This window comes from Chiloscyllium plagiosum, chromosome 34 (assembly GCF_004010195.1).
Source record: "Chiloscyllium plagiosum isolate BGI_BamShark_2017 chromosome 34, ASM401019v2, whole genome shotgun sequence".
NCBI lineage: Eukaryota > Metazoa > Chordata > Chondrichthyes > Orectolobiformes > Hemiscylliidae > Chiloscyllium > Chiloscyllium plagiosum.
Genome location: NC_057743.1, coordinates 36,018,040 through 36,046,033, shown reverse-complemented (window position 1 = coordinate 36,046,033; position 27,994 = coordinate 36,018,040). Strand labels below are relative to the sequence as shown.

The 27,994-nt window shown below is 43.3% G+C and overlaps 1 protein-coding gene across 4 annotated transcripts in view; it reads left to right on the top strand.

Annotated features, from left to right (window-relative positions):
- The first annotated feature begins 1,609 nt into the window (after positions 1 to 1,609).
- slc2a1a (solute carrier family 2 member 1a) overlaps positions 1,610 to 27,994 on the top strand; it is a 65,129-nt gene continuing 38,744 nt past the window's right edge. Inside the window, exons 1-5 of one of the 4 annotated variants that reach the window (XM_043676168.1) lie at positions 1,610 to 1,838; positions 16,063 to 16,220; positions 16,664 to 16,775; positions 20,347 to 20,445; positions 25,601 to 25,761. In XM_043676168.1, the coding sequence (XP_043532103.1) occupies positions 16,731 to 16,775; positions 20,347 to 20,445; positions 25,601 to 25,761 (305 nt within the window). In that variant the 5' untranslated portion in view covers positions 1,610 to 1,838; positions 16,063 to 16,220; positions 16,664 to 16,730. Of the gene's footprint in view, positions 1,839 to 16,062; positions 16,221 to 16,437; positions 16,776 to 17,707; positions 17,949 to 20,346; positions 20,446 to 25,600; positions 25,762 to 27,994 lie in introns of those variants that run through there. The other 3 variants (XM_043676167.1, XM_043676169.1, XM_043676170.1) reach the window with 3 other exon arrangements.

The window sequence follows — 27,994 nt, the reverse complement described above, 5'->3', positions numbered from 1 at the left end:
TGACACCAACTCACTAACACCAATACACCACTGACACCAACTCACTATTGATGCCAGCTCATTAATACCAACACACTACTGACACCAACTCACTGCTGATACCAACTCACTAATACCAACATACTACTGACACCAGCTCACTACTGATACCAACTTACTACTAACGCCAACTCATGACTAACACTAACTCACCACTGACTAAAACTCTACAGATACCAACACAACTTGGATATCAAAATGCCACACATGTGTGCACAAGGTTAAGACAACTATAGACTATAAAATAAAAGTTGCACTTTATTACATGCTTTATTTCTATCACCACTGTAAAATATTACCATTGCAATACACACGTTTATTATAATTGCATTTTTTAGATCATTCTTAGGACATGGATATCACTGGCCTGACCATCAGTTATTGCTCACCCCTAATTGTCCAGCGTCAACCACATTACTGTCAGCCTAGAGTCACACGTAGGCCAGACCAGGTGAGGACAGCAGTTACCTTCCCAAAGAACAGGAGTGAACCCAGTGGGTGGTTTTTCCTGGCAATAGTTTCACAGTCAACCTTAGACTCTTATATCCAGGTGCAACAAATTTTGAAGATGGTTAATGTAATATTAGACTTTATTGCAAGAGGATTTGTGGACGGAAGTAAGTAAAGTCTTGGTTCTATTGTTTAAGAGTTCATTTAGTCTATTTTAGTCTCCTTATTTCAGCAATGATATTATTATCCATGCAAGGGGTATAATGAAGAATCATCAGGCTTGTTCACTGCATCTTGGGACTGTCCTATGAAGAGAGATGTTGGTAAACTGGGCATGTATTGTCTCAAGGTTTGAACAATGAGAGTTGATTTCATTGAAACCTTCAAACTACTTAAAGAGACAGAGAAAATCAGTGCAGTAACAGGCGCAGTGAGGCAGTACCAGGGGGCTGCCAGGAAGGTAAATGTCTCATTTAAATACTTATGTCATGGAATCAGCAGCCTTCAGTTTGCTGAGGTAGCAGGGATAGTGAGGACCAGGGGGCTGCCAGGAAGATACGTTTCCCATTTAATAACTTACCTTGTGGAATCAGCAGCCACCATTTTGTAGTGGGAGTGGGATAGTGAGTGTGAAGACCAGGGGGTTGTCAGGAAGGTAAATTTCCCATCTAATAACTTACCTCATGGAATAAGCGGCCTCCATTTTGCAGCAGCAGTGGGTATGGTGAGAGCGAGGACCAGGGTGCTGTCAGGAAGGTTCATTTCCCATTTAAATAGTTACCTCGTGGAATCAGCAGCCTCCATTTTGCAGAGGGAGCAGTGAGAGCGAGGACAAAGGTGCTGCCAGGAATGTAAGTTTTTCATTTAATAACTTACCTCATGGAATCATCAGCCTTCATTTCGCAGCGAGAATGGGAGCGATGAGGGCGAGGACCAGGGGGCTGCCTGGAAGGTACGTTTCCCATTTAAATAATTACCTCATGGAATCAGTGGCCTTCATTTTGCTGCAGTAGCAGCAACAGTGAGAGTGAGAATCAGGGGTCTGTAAGGCAGGTAAATTTTCCATTTTCATACAAAATTCATGGAATCAGAGGCCTCCATTTTGTAGCAGCAGTGGGTGTGGTGAGAGCGAGGACCAGGGTGCTGTCAGGAAGGTACATTTCCCATTTAAATAATTACCTCGTGGAATCAGCGGCCTCCATTTTGTAGCAGCAGTGGGTGCGGTGAGGACGAGGACCGGGAATTGCCAGGAATGTAAATTTTTCGTTTAATAACTTACCTCGTGGAATCAGCGGCCTCCATTTTGCAGCGGGAGCGGTGAGGACGAGGACCAGGGTGCTGTCTGGAAGGTACGTTTCTCATTTAAATACTTTCCTCGTGGAATCAGCAGCCTCCATTTCGCAGCAGGAGCGGGAGTGGTGAGAGACAGGACAAGGGGTTTCCCAGGAAGGTAGATTTTTTTTTTCTCTTATAGACTTATTTCGTCAATGGGCAGTGCGAAGGCTGAACAGGAATGGGAGCGGACATGGGGATTGCTGGGTACGTGAACTGATATATTCAGGCTATAGCTAAACCTGAGACACCTCCCAGCCTTCCACTTCCTCTAACCAAAAAAAAGACCATGTGGAGGCTTGGTAAGATGTTTTTGTTTTTTTTTTCATTTATTCAATCTCTCTTCCCAGTTTAGAACACAAAGGATAGAAGCTCGGGCAGTTGCATGCTCCTCTTGCAGGATGTGGGAGGGAAGGGTCGCCACTGGTCTCCCTGCTGAATTGGCCTGCGAGAGGTGTACCCAACTCCAGCTGCTCACAGACCGCGTTAGGGAACGGGAGCTGGAGCTGGATGAACTTTGGATCATTCGGGAGGCTGAGGAGCTGATAGAGAGGAGTTATGGGGAGGTAGTCACACCTAAGTTACAGGATAAAGGTGGCTGGGTGACTGTCAGGAGACGGAAAGGGAATAGGCAGACAGTGCAGGGAGCCCTTGTGGCCATTTCCCTCAATAATAAGTATACCGTTTTGGATACTGTTTAAGGGGGAGAGAGAGCAGTCAGAAGTCGAGGTACACATCAGTACCAATGACATAGGTAGGGAAAGGGAAAAGGACCTGAAAAGAGAATATAGGGAGTTAGGTTTAAAGCTAGAAGGCAGGACGAGCAGAGTAGTAATCTCAGGATTGCTACCGCTGCCACGGGCTAGTGAGGTTAGGAACAGAGAGCGACTGCAGCTGAACACGTGGCTGCAGCGCTGGTGTAGGAGGGAGGACTTCAGATATGTGGATCATTGGGATACATTCGGGGGAAGGTTGGACCTGTACAAGGAGGACAGTTTGTACCTGAACTGGAGGGGCACCAATAACCTCCAGTTTACTAGGGAGGTTTGCTAGAGCTCTTCGGGAGGGTTTCAACTAGATTGGTGGGAACCAGATGATGAAGGCAGTGAACAGCCAGATACAGTGTGCAGAGAGTCTGTGAGGAGGGATAGGCACTCGATAGGGCAAAGGTGCCGTGAGTGTGATGGGTTGAAGTGTGTCTATTTTAATACAAGAAGTATCAGGAATAAGGGTGACAGACTCAAAGCACAGATCAGTACTTGGAACTATGATGTTGTGGCCATTGGATATCACAGGGGCAGGAATGGTTTGTTAATGTTCCAGCGTTTAAATGTTTCAAAAGGAATAGGCAGGAAGGTAAAAGAGATGGAGAGGTAGCATTGCTAAACAGGGATAGTATCACAGCTGCAGAAAGGAAGGTCATCGAGGAGGGTTTGTCTGCAGAGTCAGTATGGGTGGAAGTCAGAAACAGGAAAGGAGCAGTCACTTTATTGGGAGCTTTCTAGAAGCCTCCCAATAGTAACAGAGACACAGAGGAGCAGATTGGGAGGCTGATTTTGGAAATGTGGAGAAGTAACAGGGTTGTTCGTCATGGTGACTTTAACTTCCCTGATATTGATTGGAACCTATTTAGTTCAAATAATTTGGATAGAGCAGTATTTGTCAGGTGTGTCCAGGAAGGGTTCCTGATGCAATATATAAATAGGCCGACTCGAGGGGAGGTCATATTGGATTTGGTGCTCGGCAACGAACCAGGCCAGGTGTCAGATCTCTCAGTAGGAGAGCATTTCGGTGATAGTGATCACAACTCCCTGACCTTGATTATACTCATGGAGAGGGATAGGAGCAGATGGAATGGGAAAGTATTTAATTGGGGAAGGGGGAATTACAATGCTATCAGGCAGGAACTGGGGTGCCCAGATTACGAATAGATGTTCTCAGGGAAATGCACAACAGAAATGTAGAGGTTGTTTAGGAAGCATCTGATGAAAGTGCTGGACAGGTTTGTCCCACTGAGGCAAGGAAGGGGTGATAGGTTGAAAGAACCTTGGGTGACAAGGGATTTGGAACATCTAGTCAAGAGGAAGAAGGAAGCTTAATTAAGGTTGGGGAGGGAAGGATCAGACAGAGCTTTAGAGGGTTATAAGGTAGCCAGGTAGGAAGTGAAGAATGGACTTAGGAGGGCTGGAAGGGGGCATGAACTAAGGTAGAACTACGGAAAACCCTAAGACATTCTACACTTACGTGAGGAACAAGAGGATGACCAGAGTGAAGGTAGAGCCGATCAGGGATAGTGGCGGGAATTTGCGCCTGGAGTTGGAGGAAGTAGGGGAGGTCCTTAATGAATACTTTGCTTCAGTATTCACTACTGAGAGGGACCTTGATGTTTCTGAGGACAGCATTAAACAGACTGATATGCTAGAACAGGTTAATGTGAGGAAGGAGGATGTGCTGAAAAATTTGAAAAACATGAGGATAAATCAATCCCCTGGGACATACGGGATATATCCCTGGTTACTACAGGAAGCGAGGGAAGAGATTGCTGCATTTGGCGATGATCTTTGCATGCTCACTGCTGACTGGAGTAGTGCCAGATGATTGGAGGGTGGCAAATGTTATTTCCTTGCTCAAGAAAGGGAATAGGGATAGACTTGGGGCCAGTCAGTCTTCCTTCAGTGGTGGGCAAGGTATTGGAGAGGATTCTGAGGTTTTATGATTACTTGGAAAACTAAGGTTGAATTTGAATGAAGAATATTGGGTTAAAGGCAGGATTCTTGGCAGTGTGGAGGGACAGAGGGACCTTGAGGTCCATGTCCATAGATCCCTCAAAGTTGCCACCCAGATTGGTAGGGTTATTAAGAAGGCAGATGGTGTGTTGGCTTTTATTAGGAGGGGGATTGAGTTTAAGAGCTGCGAAGTTATGCCGCACCTCTATAGAGTCTTGGTTAAACCAGACTTGGAATATTGTGTTCAGTTCGATTGCCTCATTATAGGAAAGATGTAGATGCTTTAGAGAGTGTGCAGAGGAGATTTACCAGGATGGACTGGAGGGCATATCTTATAAAGAAAGGGTGATGGAGCTAGGGCTTTTCTCTTTGGAGTGAAGAAGAATGAGAGGTGACTTGATCGAGGTGTACAAGAGGCATAGAATGGATTGCCAGAGACTTTTTCCCGAGGTGGAAATTTCTATCACAAGGGGACACAATTTTAAGGTAATTTTTAGGGGAGATGTCAGAGGTAGGTTTTTTAGTCAGAGGGTGGTGGGTGCATGGAATGTACTGCCAGCAGTGGTAGTACAATCAGAAACATTAGGTGACTCTTAGATAGCCACATGGAAGATAGTACAATGAAGGGTATGTAGGTTAGTCTGATGGTAGAGTAGGATAAAAGGCTGGCACAACATCGAGGGTCGAAGGGCCTGTACTGTGCTGTACTGTTCCATGTTCTATGTTGTAGTCCACTGACCACGATTGACAACGCCCTGGGAAGCTCACAGTTTGCCAGATACATCTGTGAGAGGTTCCACAAGCTAAAATAAGATTCCTACTAGTTTGAATCAAATAGTTAAACAGTTGCTACTTTTGTCTGGATCTGTTTGTTGACGCCAACACACTCCCGATGCCAACACTCTCCCGACACCGACGCCAATTCCCTGCCGATGCCAACTCCCTGCCGATGCCAACTCCCTGCCGATGTATGCACAAGGTTAAGACAACTATAGACGATGAAGTAAAAGTTGCACTTTATTCTACGTTTTATTTCTGTCACCACTGTAAAATATTACCATTGCAATAAACACGTTTATTATAATTACATTTTTGAAATCATTCCTAGGACATGGATATCACTGGCCTGACCATCAGTTATTGCTCATCCCAAATTGTCCAGAGTCAACCATATTACTGTCAGCCTAGAGTCATACGTAGGCCAGACCAGGTGAGGACAGCAGTTGCTTTCCCAAAGGATAGGAGTTAACCCAGTGGGTGGTTTTTCCTGGCAATAGACAATAGGTGCAGGAGTAGGCCATTCTTCCCTTTGAGCCAGCACCACCATTCATTATGATCATGGCTGATCATCCTCAATCAGTATCCTGTTCCTGCCTTATCCCCATAACCCTTGAATCCACTATCCTTAAGAGCTCTATCCAACTCTTTTTTGAAAGTATCCAGAGACTTGGCCTCCACAGCCTTCTGGGGCAGAGCATTCCATACACCCACCACTCTCTGGGTGAAGAAGTTTCTCCTCAACTCTGTTCTAAGTGGCCTACACCGTATTTTTAAACTGTGTCCTCTGATTCGGGACTCACCCATCAGCGGGATAGTTTCACAGTCAATCTTAGCTTGCTGCACCTGGAAGTAAGAGTCTATGAAGATGGTTAATGGAATACTAGCCTTTATTGCAAGAAGATTTGAGGACAGAAGTAAGTGCAGTCTTGCTTCAATTGTTTAAGAGCTTAGTTAGACCGCACAGAATGTTCTGTGTGCAGTTTTAGTGTCCTTGTTTCAGGAATGATATTATCCATGCAGGGAGTGCAATGAAGAATCATCAGGCTTGTTCACTGCATCATGGAAGTGTTCTATGAAGGAAGATATTGGTAAACTGGGCATGTGGTGTCTCGAAGGTGGTGAATCTTTGTAATTCTCCACCACAGAGGGTTGTGGAAGCTCAGTCTTTGAACAAAGGGGGAAATTGGTAGATCCCTGATTATCAATGGCACACAGGATTATGAGGATGTTGGCGAATAAAAGGCATTGGAGTGTGCAATAAGCAATGCTCATACTGAATGATGGGCAAGTTTGATAGACTGAGTAGTCTACTATTATATTCATAAGTCCCTATAACTAGTACAAAGGCAATTGATAATGCTTGTTGAAGGCAAATCCTATCTGCCCTAGGACATTGTTGCAATTTGGCAAGGCTCCTTCAATAGCACTTGCTAAAACCATAACATGGCACCAATTAGAAGATCAAAGCAGACCACGAAAACACAGCCACATGAAAGCTCTCTTCCAACTCACAGACCATTCCGACTTGGAACAACCAGTATTTTAATTATTCTGCTTAGACAATGTTGTGACACACCTCTGGGACAGATCAATGAATGAATGATGATTTAATGTCACTTGTACTCCACAATAAACAACATGGTAAAATACAGCGAAAAGCTTCAATTGTTGCCACAGTATGGTGCCATTTTGAATAGTTTCAGAATAAAAAGATAAAGAGAATCCATCTTGGTTCTGCCACCTCCACCAAGAGGCCTGTACCCTGAGCTGGCTGACTGAAGATACCTGCACCACCACCTCATAGCCACCTGTGCCAGACCCACTAACTTCACCATACTCCAGGCACCATCTCTACATCACTGGGCCCTCCTCACCGAGAGGCCGCTGATACTGAGTTTCATACTGGACCCACACTTGCCCAGCAACCAGGAGCACCCCCCTCAGCTCCATTGCCGTTGCCATTCTCATTGCCAACCAGGAGTCCCTGGCTCTGGGCCTACCACAACCAGGAGTTGCGGTCACTGTCTTCCCGATAACTAGAACTTGAGCCCAGGCCCAATGGTATTGATGCTACCACTACTTGACCATCCTGGTCAGATTCCTGGAACTCCCTCCATGATAAAAGTGTTATCATGTGGACTATGGCGGTTCAAGAAGGCACCTCACCTTCTTCAGCGAAAATAGGGATTGGCAACAAATACTGTCCTTCAGTCACTTCCACATCCCATGAAACAAATTTACAAAAAGCCATAAGGCCTTCTTAGCATGCAACAAGTGTTTTGGTTTTTGGAGCACTCGCATTGAAAACATTGACAGTTTGGGCACCCAGCATCTTCAGTTTCTATCTTGTTCATTTTCAGGAAGTGGGCATCACAGTTAAGGCCGACAGTTATTACTTGCCCTCAGAAGTATTGGTAGCTCTTTGCCTTCTAACGACAGGCGCTGGTTTGATACACCCTCGGCCATGCCAGAGGACAGTTAAGAATGAATCCCTCGAGACACAGCTCGACAGAGTAAAGACAATACCCCTTACATGAAGACCGTAATGAACCAGCTGGATTAGCAGCACAATCTGACAGCTTCACAGTTACTTTACCTGGAGCCAACCACTTTTTAAAAACTGAATTCCGATTTCCAAAAGAAGGCAAAAGTTAAACAAAAACATGACTGTTAACTATTTCTGATTGCATTCTCCATGACAAAACCTTTATCAATCAGACTCGACTGACCAACCCCTCTTTCTATGCGGTATAAATTGTATTCCATTTGAGATTTGGTATTCTTGAAATCCTGTCCTGATGAGCAGAAGTGAACAGTTTCAGCGGTTTGTCTATTTTTGCAGCTGCTGCCAAGTGAATTCAGATTTTTAAATTGCCCTGCTGGGATTTGAATTCCTAGCTTGATTGAATTACTAGCAGTATAACCACTGAACAATCGAACTGAAACTCTCTTATCTCTATGTGGCTTGTGATGTGTCTTTACAAACACTAGAGTGGCTCACAAGCCAGTTTGACAATTCTTAGTCAAAGTGCAGTAATACTGACAATTGCTGCCATCATGAAAATAATTGATGGTGAAAGTGGCAATTGTACATGTGGCTTACAATGTTCAGTGATTTATTCTCTCTGAATCACTGATCCTGACATGTATTTTGCTTTTGAATACATTGCAAAAAGCCATCTGGTGCCAGCTCAGGAGGGAACATCCAATTTATGGAAAAGACATCAAAACAATTAGATTGCATGGTGCAAAATTGAACTCTGCTCTACAATAAAGGAAAAATGCAGACACTTCTATCTGAATGAAAGACTCGTGATGAGAGAATGTGTCTCAGGGAGGGCCAGGAACTATAGTTGTGTGTGCATGAATAAATGATGCTGCTCTCTAATGCAGCAAAATAATGATGTCAATAAAATATTTATAGATGACTGCATTTCTGCCATGTGCTGGAAATCAGGAATCAGCTGGTATCCTGTTGAGAAGAGTCCAAATCCCCATTTATTGGTTGCTCCTGTTTCACAAAATATTGACTAATCTGCACACATAGAGTGATTCAGGGCCAGGAAGTAATTCAGACAGAATGGGTTTGTCTACTCAAACAGTGCGGGACCACAGTTGTTTGCAACTGATACTGATTTAAGCTTTAGAATCAAAAACACAACCTGCACATTTGCACCAAATATCCAGCTGACAGGACGAGGATAACTACACTGTGAGAAAGGGCATGGGGAACCACCCAATGGCAGAGGAGGGCGGGGCAGTGGGGGAGTGGGTATTGGTTCGAGAGTGTGGTGCTGGAAAAGCACAGCAGGTCAGGCAGCATCCGAGGAGCAGGAAAATCGATATTTCAGGCAAAAGCCCTTCTTCAGGACTTTTGATTCAGGGCTCATGATTGCTCTTGAAGGGCTTTTGCCCAAAACATCGATTTACCTGCTCCTCGGATGCTGCCTGACCTGCTGTGCTTTTCCAGCACCACATTCTTGACTCTAATCTCCAGCATCTGCAGTCCTCCCTTTCACGGGGTATTAGTATGGTCAGAGGTAGGAGAACACGTGAGGGTGCCTCAAAGAAGCTGCCCAAGCAGGCTGGTCAAACTTAAAGCACATACACAAGCAACTACTGCTTCCATAAACTGTTGCCGAAGCTCCCATCAGCATCCCACACATTGCAGTTATATAAAGGCAGAGATATAATGAAAACCAACGCCGACTGTTATCCTCCACCCCACCCTGATGGATTCATCTTTCAGACCAATGAACATGGATCATCTGATTATTTTATCACCCTCCTCCCTGTCAGAGGAGATTTTAATTTTAAGGACATAAGTTTTACAAGTTGTTCTGCGAATCTCACTGAATCACTCAGTAAGTTGCACCAAAAACAGACCATCCTAGAGCTTGTTACAATTTAGCACAAATTTACAGTCATAGAGATGTACAGCATGGAAACAGACTCCCTGGTCCAACTCATCAACACAGACCAGAGATCCTAAATTAATCTAGTTCCATTTGCAAGCACTTGCGCTATATCCCTCTAAATCCTTCCTATTCATATACCCATCCAGATGCCTTCTAAATACTGTATTTGTACCAGCCTCCACAACTTCCTCTGACAGCTCATTCCGTACACGCACCACTTTCTGCATGGAAGTGTTGCCCCTCCAGTCTCTTTTAAATCTTTCCCCTCTCACCCTAAACCTATGCTCTCTAGTTTGGATTCCACCACCCCAGGGAAAAGACCTTGTCTATTTACCCTATTCATGCCTCTCACGATTTTGTAAACTTTTCCTGATAATGCATAGAATCCCTAAATCATGAAGGCAGGCTTTTTGGCCCATTAAGTCCACACTGACCCTTGAACAGCATCCCACATAGACCCATCCCACAGCCCTGTATTTCCCAAGGCTGATCCACATAGCCTGCACATCACCGAATGCTATTGGCAATTGAGCATGGGCCAATCCACCTAACCTACATACCTTTGGACTGTGGGAGGAAATCGGAACACCCAGAGAGGAAACCCACACAGACATGGGGAGATTGTACAAACTCCACACAGACAGTCGTCTGAGGTTGGAATCAAACCTAGGTCCCTGGTGTATGAAGCAGCAGCGCTATCTACTTTGCCACCCATGAATGATTTCAAACATTTATGAGCATCACTTCAGCAAGTTGCAGAGAAATCCACCCTCAAACACTCTTCTCCCCGCCCCCCAACACGACATACAAATACACACACACACACAGACACACACACACACACCTCGGTGCGAAAAAATTTTAATTCCCTTTATATCTTCGAAGGGTTTGCCTCTTGTTGTGACCTCACTGATGATACATCTTGTGGTTCCATCATCATCTTTCATGTTGGTCCACCCTTAATTTTCTCAGCTCAAGTACGTAACTTGTATTGTTTAGCCATGATGTGGAGGAGCCAGTGTTGGATTGGGGTGGACAAGGTTAAAAATCATACAACACCAGGTTATAGTCCAACAGGTTTATTTGGCAGCACTGGCTTTCATCCTAGCTACCTGATGAAGGAGCAGCCCTCCGAAAGCTAGTGCTTCCAAATAAGCCTGTTGGACTATAACCTGATGTTGTGTGATCTTTAGGAGAAAGTGAGGACTGCAGATGCTGCAGATCAGAGTTGAGTGTGTGGTCTGGAAAAGCACAGCTGGTCAGGCAGCATCCGAGGAGCAGGACAATCGATGTTTCGGGCATGAACCCCTCATCAGATGTGATTTTTAACTGTGTATTGTTTAGGAACGAGTAAGAGGACTTTTAGGTTATTTGGCTGCTTAGTGAAGAGTTGACAATATAAATAAAGCTATAATTCTCTCAGCTATAGATCCACAGGAGTAAATTATTGACCAAAGATAATGTAATCAGGAGATTATAACACGATTGCAATGCAAGCAGTATCAAGCAACTTAGCATTAATCTGATTATCACTGTACTATGATCACTCTGTCTGAGTGCCCCTTAACCCTTCAAGTAGTGTCTACATTTGGCCTGATTGATTGCATTGTAAGTACAACAGAATTGAAGGAATGGATCCAGATTAAATTCGATTCCCTACAGTGCGGAAACAGGCCATTCGGCCCAACCAGTCTACACCGACCCTCCGAAGAGTAACCCACCCAGACCCATTTCCCTCTGGCTAATGCACCTAACACTGTGGGCAATTTGGCATGGCCCATTCACCCTAACCTGCACATCTTTGGACTGTGGGAGGAAACCGGAGCACCCGGAGGAAACCCACACAGACACGGGGAAAAACATGCAAACTCTACACAGACAGTTGCCCGAGGTTGGAATCGAACCTGGGACCCTGCTGCTGTGAGGCAGCAGTGCTAACCATTGAGCCACCATGCCACCCCTAATCTACATTGGCACTGCTGCAACATTCACCCAAAGGATGGCCCACAGTTTTCAGTCAGTCAGTAATTCATGCAGTAGTTGGATGCTCTGGGAAATGTTATAACATCAGTCCATTGCAAAAACCTCACAGTAACAATAACTTCCATTTACACAGCATCTTTGACATAGTGGAAGGCTTTAAGATGATTCTACAGGATCGTTAATTGAACAGCATTTAACGGGAGGACAGATGGGAGGATGGGCACAAGAATTTGGATCAAAATGACTTATATTGAAGGGGTAGAGAGGGGGAGGTGAATGGAAAGGTTTAGGGAAGGAACTGTACAATTCTAACAAGAGGAAGCTTCTCAAAATTCTCATTTAGGTTCTCACAGGACCAACATTATTTTGCTTGCTAGACCATTTCCAAACCCACTTCCTGTTTTTCTAATTCTCCCTCACGTCTCGTCTCTTTCAATCCAAAGGCCACAAATAGAAAACTTTGCAAAGAACATTTTTAAATATAGGAAGCAGAATTTCTTAACTCAAATGAGGTCATTTTCAGTGTTTACGTGTTTCTTTTTGGCTGCATACATTGGGGCAAAATTAACCATATTATTACCCAGTCTTTTGCAGAGACAGCAAAGAGACTTCTGACTGAGATTCAGAGTAATAGCTCCCAACAACCCTTTGGTTTCTATCCAAACAATCCAATGCCTGGGCTCGGAGATTAAGTGTGAGCATTTTCAGTGACGCTCAGTCACCATAACTTTGATGGAAGAGCTGTGGGAATTCAGCAATAATGTCAGTTGGCTAGGAGGGACATGTTGCCCTGTGGGCATTCAGCCAACATTGGGCTCATACACAAGTGACAAAACAGCTGGATCCAGTCAACACGTATCAGATCTTCATTCACACTCTGGCTCTTGTGGCACAGTGGTAGTGTCCCTTACTCTGATCCAGAAAGCCTGAGTACAAATCCTACTTGCTTCAGTGGTATGTCAGAGCACTGGTTGATTAAGAAATACTCGCCTCCACACATTGGCTTTGCTAATAGGATGTTTGGGTAGTGATCTCGAAGGAAATTAGCACTCTTTTTCTCCATTGTTTAAAGGTACTTAGGCCGATTTTATTTTTATTATTTCATCCAATGTGAAAGTCACTGGCTAGGCTACAACTTATTGCCTGTTCCTAAGTTCCCTGGAAAAGTTGGTGGTGAACCATCTTCTTGAACTTCTACAGTCATTGGGGTTCAGAGACATCCACAGTGCTGTTAGGAATTTCGGGAATTCCAGGATTTTGATCCAGTGACAGTGAAGGAACGGCGATTTATTTCCATGTCAGGATGGTGAGTGGTTGGGAGAAGAACATGCGTTTGGTGGTGTTCCCATGTACGTGCTGCCCCTTTATCCTTCATGGTGGTAAAGTTCGGAAGGTACTGTGGAAGGAGCACCTGCGAACTTCTGCAATGCCTAATGGTACAGATGGTACAGATTGCTGAACCAGTGTGTCATTGGTGGAGAGAATAAACATTGAATGTGGCAGATGGAGGTCCAATCAACTGAGCTGCTTTGTTCTTGCTGATGTCCAGCTTCCTGAGTGTTATTGGAGCTGCACCCAACCATACAGACAGGTGGAGAGTATTCCACTGTGTATCTGACCTGTGCCTTGTAGTGATGGACTGGCTTTGGGGAATCAGGAGGGGACTTGGACCAGCCTTGGACTTGTTAGCAAGAATATTTATATGGCTGGTCCAATTCAGCTTCTAGTCAATGATAATCCCCAGAATGTTAATAGTGGGAGATTCAATGATGGTAATGCTATTAAATGTCAAGGGGATTTGGTCAGATGCTCTCATGTTGAATATGGCCATTGTCAGGCACAAAATAGCTCATTCTAACAATACTGTGGTTCTTCCTACACCCCAAGGACTGCAACCGCTCAACGTAGCACCTTACATCAGCTTCTCCAGGGTAATTAAGGACGGACAATAAAGATTAGCCTGGCCATGTCACCCACTTTCCATAAACAAATTTGTGTGGCACAAATGCTACTTGCTACTCATTAGCTCAAACCAGGTCTTGCTGCAAATGGACACAGCGGTCTTTAGTATCTGAGGAGTCACACATGGAGCTGAGCATTGTGCAATCATTGGTGAACATCCCCATTTCTGACCTTTTGGTGAATTGAAGGTCATTGATGAAACAGTTAAATGTAGCACATCAGCACTTATTCAGTATTGACCAAACACTGCCTGGAACCTTGCTGGATCAATACCATGCTGCATCATTAATCAAGTGTTATACTTGCTGATTTTCATCATTCAAACTGAGATAAATCCAACAACATTCCCATTCTATGGCCTGTCATGTATCCAGTCTCCCACTGTGATTCCTAATGTCAAAAATAAAATGTCTCGATGAGAAAACAATATCATTCCATGTTTCCCTCCAAGATACAGACCATTTGCAAAAAATGCTGCTGCTTCTACAGCAGTGACAGATGCGATGTGACAAGGTTTGGAATAACCTTTCTGCTTGTTTTAGTTTCACAGTTAAAATTATAGCCATGCTTCTACTGAGAGCACCAGGGCTGTTGTGTCAAGGTGAAAGTAAAACTACACATTTCTGTGTTCCTTGACAAGAGGGGCTACTTATAGCAAAATCAATAACACCATCAGAAAGAAACCCAGCAGAGCTGACATGGAATGGGTGGTGGGACATCACCAGTGTTCAGCCCACAGATCAATATCCATTAACTTTAAGTAAATGGAAGAAAAAAGCATCTTTCGCAACGCACGTTTTCTGTGAGTTCTGCTTCTTGTTGAGGGTGTGTGAGTGCAGGATTCTCTGTTTAATAGATTTCGTTGCTTGGTATGAGCACTTGCATTAACCTGAAAGAAAGAGGAATATTGTGCGTTGATGTCCCTTGGATGTTCCAACCTGGAAACCAGGAAGGGTCTAGCCTGGTGCAAGAGTAGAGCGTGTTTTTTTCACTGCATCTCCAGGGGTAGAGCAGTCCCGAGGGATTTCCATGGTGCAGTGTGTATTTTAGGACCTGTCCTGTAACCCTGATTTGGAAAAAGACACAAATCAAGCCTCTAATTGCACACCATGAGAGAATACCACAGGGAGTCAAAATAGGTTCCTTCGGCACTGACATTCCAGGATACTCCACTGAAGAATGTTTCTGGGATACTAACGAGACTTTTTAAAACAAAGTGATGATTGTATATTTTACCTTATGAATATTTGCACTAATGCAGAGTACAAGATTAAGATCCCTTTCAAATCCCACCAGGGAACTCTCAGGCCTTCTAGAGTGTCATCAAAAACAGTAAAAGAGAAACCGGGTCAGGAGAGACTAATGATCAAATGTGATGTTTAACTCAAACATTCAGAACTAAATTAAGTCAATATCGACTCGTGCATTGGTCCAGCAAGCTCTTTCAAATGTTAAAGTTTGAGATTATTCCATGCAAACATTTGTGTAATGGTAGATAAGTAACACAGTCAGTAAACAGTTCATATTAGATTATTAGGTATTTTAAAGAGGCCACATCCCATCACCAATCACTCTTTATTCACAAATGCATAGCCTTTGACAATAGCACTGCCTCTTACTGAGTCAGGTATTCCAGGGCTCAGTATCATTGATATTCATCCTTTTCTGCTACATGGGGCTCCTTGATTGGACTAGATTAACAGCCCCAGTTAGGGAACTCATATTCTATGAAAACTGAAAGAACTGTGGAAGCTGTAAATCAGAAACAAGAACAGAGGTTGCTGGAAAAACTCAGCAGATCAGGCAGCATCTGTGAAGAGAAATCAGAGTTAACGTTTCGGGTCCAGTGACCCTTCCTCAGAACTGGACCCGGAACGTTAACTTTGATTTCTTTTTGCAGATTAATCCTGCGATCCAGGTAGTATTCTGAGGACCTGGGTTCGAATCCCACCACAGCAGGTGGTGGAATCGGAATTCAATAAAAATCTGGAATTATGGATCTAGTGATGATTATGAAACCATTGCCAATTGTCAGGAAAACCCATCTGATTCAGTAACAGGAACAGAAACTGCCATTCGCACCTGGTCTGGCCTACATGTAACTCCACACCCACAACTATGTGACTGACTCTTAATTGCCCTCTGGGCAATTAGGGTTGGGCAATAAATGCAGGCCCAGCCAGTGACGCCCTCATCCCATGGATGAATAAAAAGAAACCCTGATTCAAACCCAGCGAAAGGAGGGCAAGGTATATTCTGTAACTGTGTCAATGGCATGCAAATTATCTCTTTTTTATAGCAATTAAATGCTTTTTTGGTGTCAATTTAAGGTGTTTTTGACTGGAAATCCATGTGTTCCAATCACATTGTAGGACGTGCATTCGATATCTAATCTGGCATTAATTTAGCACAGTGATGGTGGAGTGCTGCATTGCTGCAGGTGCCATTTTCCAGATCAGGCATTAGAAGCAAGGTCCTGTCTACCTGTCCAAGTGAAAATCAAAGATCCCTCGGCATCATTTAGAGGAAGGTAAGGAGATCCCCTGGTGTTATGGGCTGTTTTCAAACCCCAGGGACAGATTAAGCAGTCATTTATGGCATTTCCTCACTGAGTCAAAATTGCCTCGAACCACAACAGTGACTGCGATGAGTTAATAAGGTTTCAAAAAGCAACATGGATTTTTTTTTTGTAACAAATTCTTGCATCATCATTTGTGTAACCAGTGGTGTAGCATTTTGACTTTCAAAGTTGAGAAAGCACGTTTGTCTTAATGTAAAGTGTAAGCATTAATATAATGCACAAACTTAGTACATTTTGATCAGCAAGAGGGTAGTTTTTACTCTCTGTATATAACGTTTGTTTTTAAATATGCCATAGTTGCAGTGGACTAGTTGCAGTGACCACCTAATGATTAGAAGCCATTATAAAATTCAACAGGTAATAACATTGTCTTCCTGATAATGTGTCCAAAGTCCAAGGTATCAACATTGAAGACATTCAAGATTAGGATTTCCAAACTACGAACAGAATCAAGAAATCATGGAAGGATCAGAGGTTTTGCAACAATCTACTAAAAGGAAAGGGGTGAGTTCTCATTTTACCTGGTCATTTTCTGTGTGTTGTCTATTGTGAGTACAATGAACTGCTCTTCTGATATGCACTGACACTTTCTCTGTCAGGTTTTCTTATCAGTATCACAGAACAGCACCACAAGAGCAAAACCGTATGGCAGACTGAAAGTGAAAAAGGGACTCTTAAAAAAGAATACTCAGCAGATCAGGCAATTGAGTTAGTGGATGTGATTTTCAATCATTCATAGGGGCTGAGGTGGTCCCTGGGTGTGTTTTGGAAATATTGCTGCCAATGTTGTGTCAGTGCTCTGTCATTTCCAGAACGCGAGAGGGATGGGAAACTGGGCTGGGGGGGAATAGGTTGGAACCCACTCACCTCTAAATAATAGCCATCATTCTCCTTGGCCAGGGAATGCCAATTTTGAGGGCAATTTTCAAACTGCTGATTGTCACAGCCCACACCGTCTGGTGCACGTTGCTGCACACCTTTCCAATCCGCTTGGAAGAAATTCCACCCTTAGTATTGCATTCAGCAGCTTCTAGAGCTCTTGTGATGCACTGGTACTGTCCCTACCTCTGAGCCAGGCAACCTGGGTTCCAGTCCCACCTGCTCCACAGGTGTGTATCAACATTTCTGAACAGTTTTGTTAGAAGCCAAGGGAACAGAGGAGTCCTTGTGGCACAATAATAGTGCCCCTATCTTTGAGCTAGGAGACCTGGGTTCAAGTCCCACTTGCTCCACAAGTGTGTAATGATGTTTCTGAGCAGGTTGGTTAAAGCTGATCAGTAGCTCAACTCCATTTATCAAATTTATATTTGCTTCATATCCCTTGATTACCTTAACTAACAAGAAATATTTAACAATTTCAAATCATGAATTCTGGCCTCCATTTTGATTTTCTTTTGCCTAATGCTATATCCTCATTTCATGTTTTTTTCTTTCAGATATCCCTTACTCTGCCAGTAACACACACTCTGGACTGAAGCTTTTCTTCTTTACTGCATCCTTTATCACTCCCTTTGCTTTCTGGCCCATGACATCTTTTGGCATTTATCTGCCCCACCCTCTACCCTAAACCAGACTCTTTCTTTTGTACTTCATCCAAGTGTCCCCTTTCTACTTCCCTTCCCTTCTGAAGAAGAGCTGAAATGGTAACCATTTATCTCCATAAATGCTGCCGGATCTGTTGAGTATTTTGAACACTTTCTATTTTTATTTTAACCATAAAGTAATGTTTCCCTGAGGAAAGGATTTTGACAATGAGTGTTTCTGTTTCTGGTCAGATATTATTGGCCTTTAGTCAATGATTTGTCCACTTTGGTCAACCATGAGGCTGCAGCCCTCTGATGAACTGTCTCCTTTCTTCCACAAGATAGTAACAACACCCATCATGGCTGCTGTCTGCCTTGGACGGTTGTATTCTACAGGCAGTTCCTGCCTCCTCACAGATCTCAGTGCCGTTACTCTGAAACTCATTTGTAACCCAATTGGATGTCTGCAGGGAAGATGAGACACATGAGGAGTACAGATATGACACAGAGAAGAAATCCAGAATGTGGCTGGCATTGGACTCCAAAGCCCCTGACTGAAAATTGTTAAAGTGTTTCAGGCTGATGACAGAACTTGAAATAGTTAGAAATCCAACAGTTTACTCGAAAGCTCAAGTGCAAGAGTATTTTGTACCTTTCAAAAACAAAATGGAAAGTCCCTTAAATCATCAAATCCCTACAGTGTGGAAACAAGCCATTCAGCCCATCAAGTCCCCTTCAACCCTCTGAAGAGCATTCCACCTAGACTCACCCTCCCCCACCACCCTATATTTCCCATGGCTAATCTACCCAGCCAGCACATCCCTGGACACTACGGGCAATTTCCCATGGCCAATCAATCTAATCTGCACATCTATGGTCGGTGGGAGGAAACCAGAGCACCTGGAGGAAACCCATGCAGACAGGGGGAAAATGTGCAAACTCCACACAGACAGTCACCGAGGGTGGAATCGAACCCAGGTCCCTGGTGCTGTGAGGCAGCAGTGCTAACCACTGAGCCTTAGCTTCATCTTAAACCATTTAGGCCAAAATGTCCCAAGATACATGTATGAGATAACCTTATACTGGGAGCAGCTGCAGTGGCTGGAGGGTTCCACAGACCTGAATGCCCCCAGAATATATATCCAGAATGAAGGTGGGGGAGTGGGCCTACCTGTTCACCAGTGGGAACTAGCGAATCAGCCTCATTAAGGAGGTCATTATAAGGTCACGTCAGAGGTTGCTCAGGGTTTTCCAGTTGATTTTGAGATCCCAGAGAAACTGGAGTAGCTGCTGGGTGGCAATGGTGAGGAGGTGGGCAACTGTCCAAGTTGGATCCCACTATTTCTCATATTAGATCAAGAGACTCCATCTGAAGGGCCTGATTCCTGGAGTCAGCTCGAAGCAGCAAGTTCTATTCTTCTGCTGTGCCTTTGAACATTGAGGGATTCTGCCCTGTGACCACTGCACTTCCCAGACAGGGTGGGATTCTGATCCCATTGGAGACTGACAATGGGATCCTGGAATTTGAAGTGAGAATCCTGCTCCTGCTCCTGGTCAGAAGTGGGAGATGTAGACATCATTTTGTGCGCATCCCTCATTGACCTTGAACTGAGCAGCTCCCTCAGGCTATTTCAGAGGAAGGTTAAGAGTTAACCATATTAAAGGGGTCATCTGTAAACCACACCAGGTAAGGACAGCAGTTTCCTTCCTTAAAGGAGTTAGTGAACTAGGTATGATTGAGGACAAATTGTAGTTTCATGGTCATCAGTACTGAGGCTGGCTTTGTGTTCTCGCTTTGTTAAGTGATTTTGAATTCCGTTTAGTAAAATGTAATCCCACATCCTGGAAGATTAGCACAACCCTCTGAATTACTGGGCCAGTGATATTACCGCTGTGCTATTACATGCTTGTAAATACATATGTTTGTAATACATTTGACCATAAAGTTGATCCAGAGTCAAACCACTAAGTTCATTTGATGTGTGTACCAGCTACAATATGCATTGTAGGAACTTACCAGAGGACCTTTAATAACATCTTCCAAACCCACGACATGCCCTTTGTTTGAGGTGTGGTGACCCTCAGGTTAAACTCACCCCACTGCGTCTCTCTGGAATAAGACAGCAGCTCTATGGTAGTGATGTTACCTTTACCATGTCGAAGGACAAAGGCATCAGACACAGAGAAACACGGTACCTGCAAGATCCTCTCCAAGACACTCACTTGGAGGTATATTGCTGTACTTCAGTGTCACATGATTAGAATCCCAGAACTCCCTCCCTAACAGCCAATGTGAGCAGACATACACCTCAATGCCTGCAGTGGTTCAGGAAGGCAGCTCACCACAAACATGAGTAATAAATTTCTGGTATAGCCAGTGATGCCCACATCTGATGAATGATTTAAAAAAAAACTGCTCTTTTCACAAAAGCTACAACTAATCTATTTTAACTTTTCCATTTGTTAATTTTTAAAATTATCTGTGTTAATATCCTGTGTTAATTTTGCCATTTAATTTGATCATGTGATGTGACGATGTTGCTTTTCCCCAGCGACTGACCAGAGTCCTGGCCTTTGCTATTCTCGTGTCAACATTTGGATCTTCCTTCCAGTATGGTTATAACGTTGCAGTTATCAATTCTCCAGCTACGGTAAGTTATTAGTGCATTTGTATCCCTCATGCTTTACTCCTTCCAAGGATTGTTCAGTGGCCTTCAGCGAGCAATGTAAGTTGAGAAACCAGCCTGTGCTGGTTTCCTGGTCACTGCACCAGTGTGTTCAGTGTTTCCCTGTATATTGCTTAACCTTTTTGGACTCCCCATTTATTTCCTGAGTGCCTCTCTGTCCCAGTACCATCATGGGTTAATTTTTTTCCCTTTTCTCACTTCCACCCTCCTCTCAATGTAAAAACGTTATAGAATCACTGGTGAGATTTCTGGTCAGCCTGGTTTTTGGTGATTCGGGGGCAGCAGCGGAGCTAGAGGGACAGTTTCTGGCTGCGGGGTGAGTGTTGACCCAGCATCAGCGGCCCATCAGTGAGGGAGCTCCTGTGATAAAGCCACAGCGCCTGTAGAGTGATGGCTCTGACCTTGGTGCATCAATGTCAGTGTTGTCAGTCAGCAGGTTCAGGGCTCATGGTGGAGACGGCGCAATGAAGATAGTCTCTTTCAGCTTCATCCCTTTATTCTTAAATTATTCAAGTGGGGCTGGATTGTGACGACAGTTGAAGCTTTTCACTGTATCTTACTGTGCTGTTCAATATTGAGTACGAGTGCCAATCAATCATCATTCATTCTTTAATTGTTCTGGACTCACCTGCAGGAGGAAGCATATATTATCCACCTTCGTCTTGTCACCACCTTTCAGGATGGTATATACTTCACGTCACCCCTCTCTTTTCTGAACTCCAGTGGAAAGTGTGCCTGAGAAAGAAAGTCGTCACTTTATAGGTGCTGTGGCTTCATCACGGGAGCCACCTCACTGATGGGCCACTGATGCTGGGTCCACACTCACCCCGCAGCCAGGAACTGCTCCTCCACTGCTGCCCCTGAGTTACCAAAAACCAGGAGCCTCCCCCTGCTCCGGACGACCAGAAATCTCACTGATTGAGTTTGTTGATTATATAACCTTTCCTCATAAAACAACCTGTTCAATCCAGACAGCAATCCAGTAAACATTCTTTGAGCTGCCTTTGACACATTTCTGATGAAAGGCTTTTGCCCGAAATGTCAATTTTCCTGCTCCTCGGATGCTGCCTGACCTGCTGTACTTTTCCAGCACCACTCTAATTTTGACAAATTTATATGCTTCCCCAGTAATGGAGACTTAGACAGTCTACAGTATTGGAGATGTGGTCTCGCCAATTCCCTATATCACCGAAGCACAATATCCTTACTTTTACATTCAGTCCCTCTCAAACAAAAGATAGCATTCCATCAGCCTTCTTAGATACTTGCTGTATTTACATGTTATCCTTTAGTGACTCATGCATTAAGAATGATTTGGAGACACCGGTGTTGGACTGGGGCGGACAAAGTTAAAAATCACACAGCAACAGGTTATAGTCCAACAGGTTTATTCTGCTCCTTCATCAGGTGGTTGTGGAGAATAATTTGCTATAAATTCTGTGTCTTACAATCTTAGTCTCCACAATCACCTGATGAAGGAGCAGTGCTCCAAAAGCTAGTGCTTCCAAATAAACCTTTGGACTATAACCTGGTGTTGTGTGATTTTTAACTTTATGTATTAAGAACACTTTGTTTTCTCTCCACCTGAGAGTTCTGCAGTCATTCTCCATTACGTAATGTGTTGCACTCCACAGGAAGCTCCAGTTCTAGTTACTTGTGCTTTCAATGAAGCCAGAGTTTTCTGGATAAATAACTGATATCTTCTACTGAGACTTCAGTGCTATCTCACCTAATAAATGGCCCATTTTATGGAACTGCGTTCTCTAGTCTCAATTTTTTTTCCGCTATTTTGATAAAAGCCAAAACTTACTGGATAAATAAATTGTTCCAAATGTTGGCTTAAAGTTGCAGAAATTAATCTCACTAATGAACACAATCATGTAATTACAAACTGGGAGAGTTAGTAAATGAAACCTGTGTGACCCAGTTATGAATCTATCATCTGGTATCATCCAATTCTGCTGCTTGTAGCTAACAGCAAGACTGAGGCCAAATGTTTGCCTCAGAATAACCCAATGCAAGAAATTCAATTCACTCAAGAATATTAAGATAACTGAACTGAAAAATATTGTTCATCATCATACATATATTTCCCAAGGAGCCCATCCCCTCAAAACTTGCAGTAAATGATATGTTACAGCAAATGATATTGTAAAAATCAGTGAACTGCTTAATGAGACTTCCAGCTAGTGAAACAATCTCTTGCTAAGGTTAGCTACTTGAATCGCAGTGCACATTTTGTGAAATTAATATTTTGGTAATGCTACATGATTATAGTAAGGAGTAATGACAACTAAAATTTTATAATTCTAATATGTATTGAGTGGGAGTGTTCCACATTTATTTCAAGATGAATCAGTTGTGAGGAAGGTGTTGAAAGAGAGAATACGTTCACTTATGACATCTGAATCCTACTTACTGATGAGGCAAGCCCTAAATAGAATGACAGTCTGTGAATAATATTGGGACAACATTTGCTTGTGAAATGGAAGGTGATGGACTTAAACCCCACTCCACAACTTGGATGTATAATTGCATTAAGCCATCAGTGCAAGGATTATTCTCCATTATGTGGGATGCCATGCTTCTGATCAGAGTAAAACTCTTTGTCTATTCAAAATGCCATTTGATGAAGAACAGGGATTTTTTTTTGCCCAATGCCCTAGCCAATATTTCTCCCTCAACCATTCTAATTAAATTTATTATCCGATCGCTTAGCTTATTTGTGTTGAACTGAAATGTGCCTCAGTTGGGTAGTGTGCTGGAAATCAAGTCCCAGAGTCATCACAAAAATTAATGATTTTATAAAACTGTGCAAAAATGTATCCATCTTTTAGACCCAAGTTGACAGAAAACACAGGCCAGGTCTCTGTGCTGAACAAGAATTACTATTCTTTACAAATCAATAGATTCTAGAGACAGTTAAACAATTTTGTAACTCTACTCATAAAAACTCCTTGATAAAATCCTCACTCACACACTCTCACACACTCTCACACACTCTCACTCTCTCTCACACACTCTCACACACTCTCACACACTCTCACACACTCTCACACACTCTCACACACTCTCACACACTCTCACACACTCTCACACACTCTCACACACTCTCACACACTCTCACACACTCTCACACACTCTCACACACTCTCACACACTCTCACACACTCTCACACACTCTCACACACTCTCACACACTCTCACACACTCTCACACACTCTCACACACTCTCACACACTCTCACACACTCTCACTCTCTCTCACACACTCTCACACTCTCTCACATTCTCACACTAAATAGCCTGCTGACACATGATTTGCCTGGAGGTAACCCTTGATTCTTCTTGAATTTATCCATCTCTGTCCTAAAATGTTCAATTTCCCATCTCCACTGCCTTCTGAGAGAGTGTGGTCAAAGTCTTACAATCCTTGGCGAAACCAGTAAGCCAGTTTATCTGTGTTTTAATGAAGTTTGTGGAATGATGAGGTTTATTTACTCGTAATGCCTGCCAGGGAGAGACACATTTCAGAAACTGAGCTGAAATACCCATGATGGAGTTGGCTTGTGAAAATCAGTCTGAAACTCAAATTTCACAGCTGCAAGACCTCGGGAACAATATTCTAGATAAAAGCCATCCCTCTGTGTGAGACACACCTGGATTCCACAGCAGACAACTAGCACCACCCTGTAGTTTATGTTTTTACTTATCATTTGCATTGTTCATCAGCTCCAGCCTTTGTAAATTTGGTTGCTTATGGATATCTGGCACTTGCCCTAGCTCCCTCACACCTTTCTATATTGGCACGTGGGTCTCCGTGTTTGAAATTTAGAGTGATCAATCCTAGCTTTCGGTTGTTTCATGCACTATTGCTTCCTGTTTCTATTATCCTACAGCCCCCTCTCTCCCTTGAACAATTCTTTCCTCTGGTTCTTGCCTCTTGTGTACCCTAACATCCTGCACACCCTCCTGTACACACACTCTCACTCTCTCACACACACACACACACACACACACACACACACATACACACACACACACACATTCACTCTCACTCACACACACACACACACACACACACACACACTCTCACACACTCTCTCACACACATACAGATAGATACAGACAAGAAAGACACAAACAGAAGCAAAGATCGAGAAGGCAGATCCCTGTTTACATGGTTTGCTGAGATGGCTTGTTATGCTGCGTTGCTCCTTAATTCTCCTCCAGATCCTTTCACTTGCTTGCAGAAAGCTAAGGGTGACTGGTTTCTGCTTATAATAGTGTCTGGCTTCCTGGTTAAGAGGCACAGTTGATAGAAACAGCTGATGGAATAACAAGCTGACATTCCTCAGGCTTAAGGTGTTTTCTCGTGCAGAGAGAAAACACGGCTCCTCCTTTGGGGAGATTTACTGGCTTCCCTCAAACATTCACACCCCCAAATTGTTAGGCTGCCTGGAAGCTGAGCACATAACTGTTAGCGGGCAAAAGGCCTTCACCATTAGTAACTGGTCACTAATCTATGGAGCAATCAGCTATTTGTTCCCTACCAAAACTCCATGTATACCCGCCCTTGACTTCAATTCTCCTGCAAACCTCCCCCTTCCCACCCCCGCTGCTTGAACCAGCAGCTGTGTAAACAGCAATTACAATGAGGGTCAGGTAACTTGCTTTTTAAAATGTGGCAATCCTTCAACACACCTGAGTTTTAAAAACAGCTATTTTCTCATTTCAGTCCAAATCAAAAATATTTTAAAAAAGATATGGTCTTTACATTGTGTGGAACCCCAGTGATTAAAATTCTGAAGTAATTTATTGGGTGCAAAGCACTTTGAAACATCCAAAACATCTGAAAGAAAGCCCCTAAATGCAAATTCTTTCTTTCCTGGGAAAGAAACAAACTTCAAAGCTACCTACCATGGCTGCAAGCTCCATGATTCTGTTCTGACGATGCGTTTCTTATCACCATTGCACACTGCAAGAGTCGGAAAAAATGTTCCTCAACTGAAAATTTATTTGGAAGCACTATGTAGTTAACAGTAATTAAATCAGACCTGCAATTATAGATTAAATGTTGTACATTATTGGAACTTTACTTAATGTTTTATGTCTTACAGTACATGCAACAGTTTTACAACCAGTCTTACTTTGATCGATACGGGACATACATGGATAATAGCTTTCAAACTGTGTTGTGGTCTCTCACTGTCTCCATGTATCCACTTGGAGGGTTTTTTGGATCCCTTATGGTTGCCCCACTGGTAAATACATTGGGCAGGTGAGCAATGAGAGGTCAGCACACCACATAAGGAATATTTAATGGCTCAAAGGGTTTACAAAGCAGTCATCTGAATACAGGTAGGTTCAAGATGACACACTGAACCATATAATTGCAGACTGACCAGTCCCTGCTATGGGGATGGCATGGTGGCTCAGACATTAGCATTCCTACTTCACAGCCTCAAGGACCTGAGTTCAGTTCCACCATTGGGTAACGGTCCATATGCACATTCTCCCTGTGACTGCATAAGTTTCCTCTTGATGCACTAGTTTCCTACCAAAGTCCAACGTTGTGCAGGTTAGGTGAGTTGGCCTTGCTAAATTGCCCACAGTGCCCAGGGAGGGGTGTTAGGTAGATCATTCATGGGAATTGCAGGGTTATAGAGATAGCAAGGGGATGGATCTGGGTGGGTTGCTCTTTGGAGGGTTGGTGTGGATTTGATGGACTGAATGGCCTATTTCCACACTGTAGCGGTTCTATGTTATGTGCCCCGAATAATGTTGTAATCTTGAGACACTTCCCAACGCTCTTGACATTTTCATATTGGAGCCCTATATCTAACTGCTGCTGTGTTCAAGTGTAAGTCTCTGTTTAGACCATGGAATTGGTGAATTTAATGAATGAATTTCATGAGGTGATTTTTAATTCAATCACAGTTGATGATTCCAACATTAATAGTTTGCAGCTATAAAACAATCACTACTGGTTCTGGAGAGATAATCAGCAGCCAATTATCAGGAAGCAATAATGTTTCAATGTTTTGAGAAAAAAGAGGCACCATTCTGCCGCACGTGTTCCAGATCTGAGGGGAAACCAAAAGTAATGTCCTACAATTGGATTCATCATCTTTAGATTACAGCAGTTTGAAAATGTAGCTCGCCGACACCTTCTGAACAGTAGTCAGGAATGCTGGCCTAGTCAATGATGATCACATTCCATGAATTATTTTTTAAAGGCCAAAGTCAAATTCAGCAATGATTGCTGAAAGTAAGGGAAACAAAACCCAGGTGACTAGAGGTCGGTTAGCTTAACATTTATCATTGGGAAGATGGTGAAGTTTGATATAAAGAATGCAATAGCAGAGCATTTAGAAGTACTTAATAAAGTCAAACAGAGTCAGCATGGTAGCATGAAGGGGAAATTCTGCCTGAGAAATTTATTAGAATTATTTGAAGTGGTAACGACTAGGGTAAATACAGGGGATCTTGAACATGTAATATATTTGGATTTCCAAAAGGCATTCAGTAAGGTATCACACACAAGGCTACTTAATAAAATAGCAGCCCATGAGGCTGGTGATGGTATATTACAATGGATGGGAATGGATAACTAATAGCAGACAGAGAGTTGAAATAAAGGTGCCATTTTCAGGATGCAACCTTTAACTAGTGGAGTGCCACAGGGATCATTGCTGAGCCCCCAGTTAGTTACAATCAAAATGAATGACTTTGTTGAGGGAATGAATATACTATAGACAGGTTTACAGAGGACAGAAATAAAGGTGACAAGGCAAAGGGAGAAAATGGCAGGAGTCTGAAGAGAAGTATAGACAGGTTAGGTGAGTGGGCAGAACCATGGCACATGGGCTATAATGTGAGGCATGCACTTTGGCAGAAGATTAGAAGAGTTGAATATTAGTTAAATGGAAAGAGACTGCAGCACAGAGGTATTAGGGGGTGTCTTGTGTTTATATCATAAGTTTAGGGAAAATAGGGGAGGCAAATGAACTGTAGGCCTTTATTCCAAAGAGAATGGACTATGGAATCCATGCTAAAATTATACAAGTTTCTGGTGTGCACTTTTGGCCCCCTGATTTAAAAAAAAGATGGAGTAGGAGACAGTCTGGAGAAGGTTTCGAGAACAGAAGGATTTTCCTATGAGGAGATGTAGTGTTGTTTATATTCGCATTAACTGAAGTTTGGAAGAATGAGAAGAGTCTTTGTTGACATATATAACATTTTTCAAGGGCTTGACATGGGGGCAGACACCGAGAGGTTGTATCGTCTTATGGGATAGCCTGGGACCACAGGACATAATGTCAGAATAAGTAAGTTAAACATTAGATTAGATTAGATTCCCTACCGTGTGGAAACAGGCCCTTCGGCCCAACAAGTCCACACCGACCCTCCGAAGAGCAACCCACCCAGACCCATTCATAGAACATAGAACATAGAAAAATACAGCGCAGTACAGGCCCTTTGGCCCTCGATGTTGCGCCGATCCAAGCCCA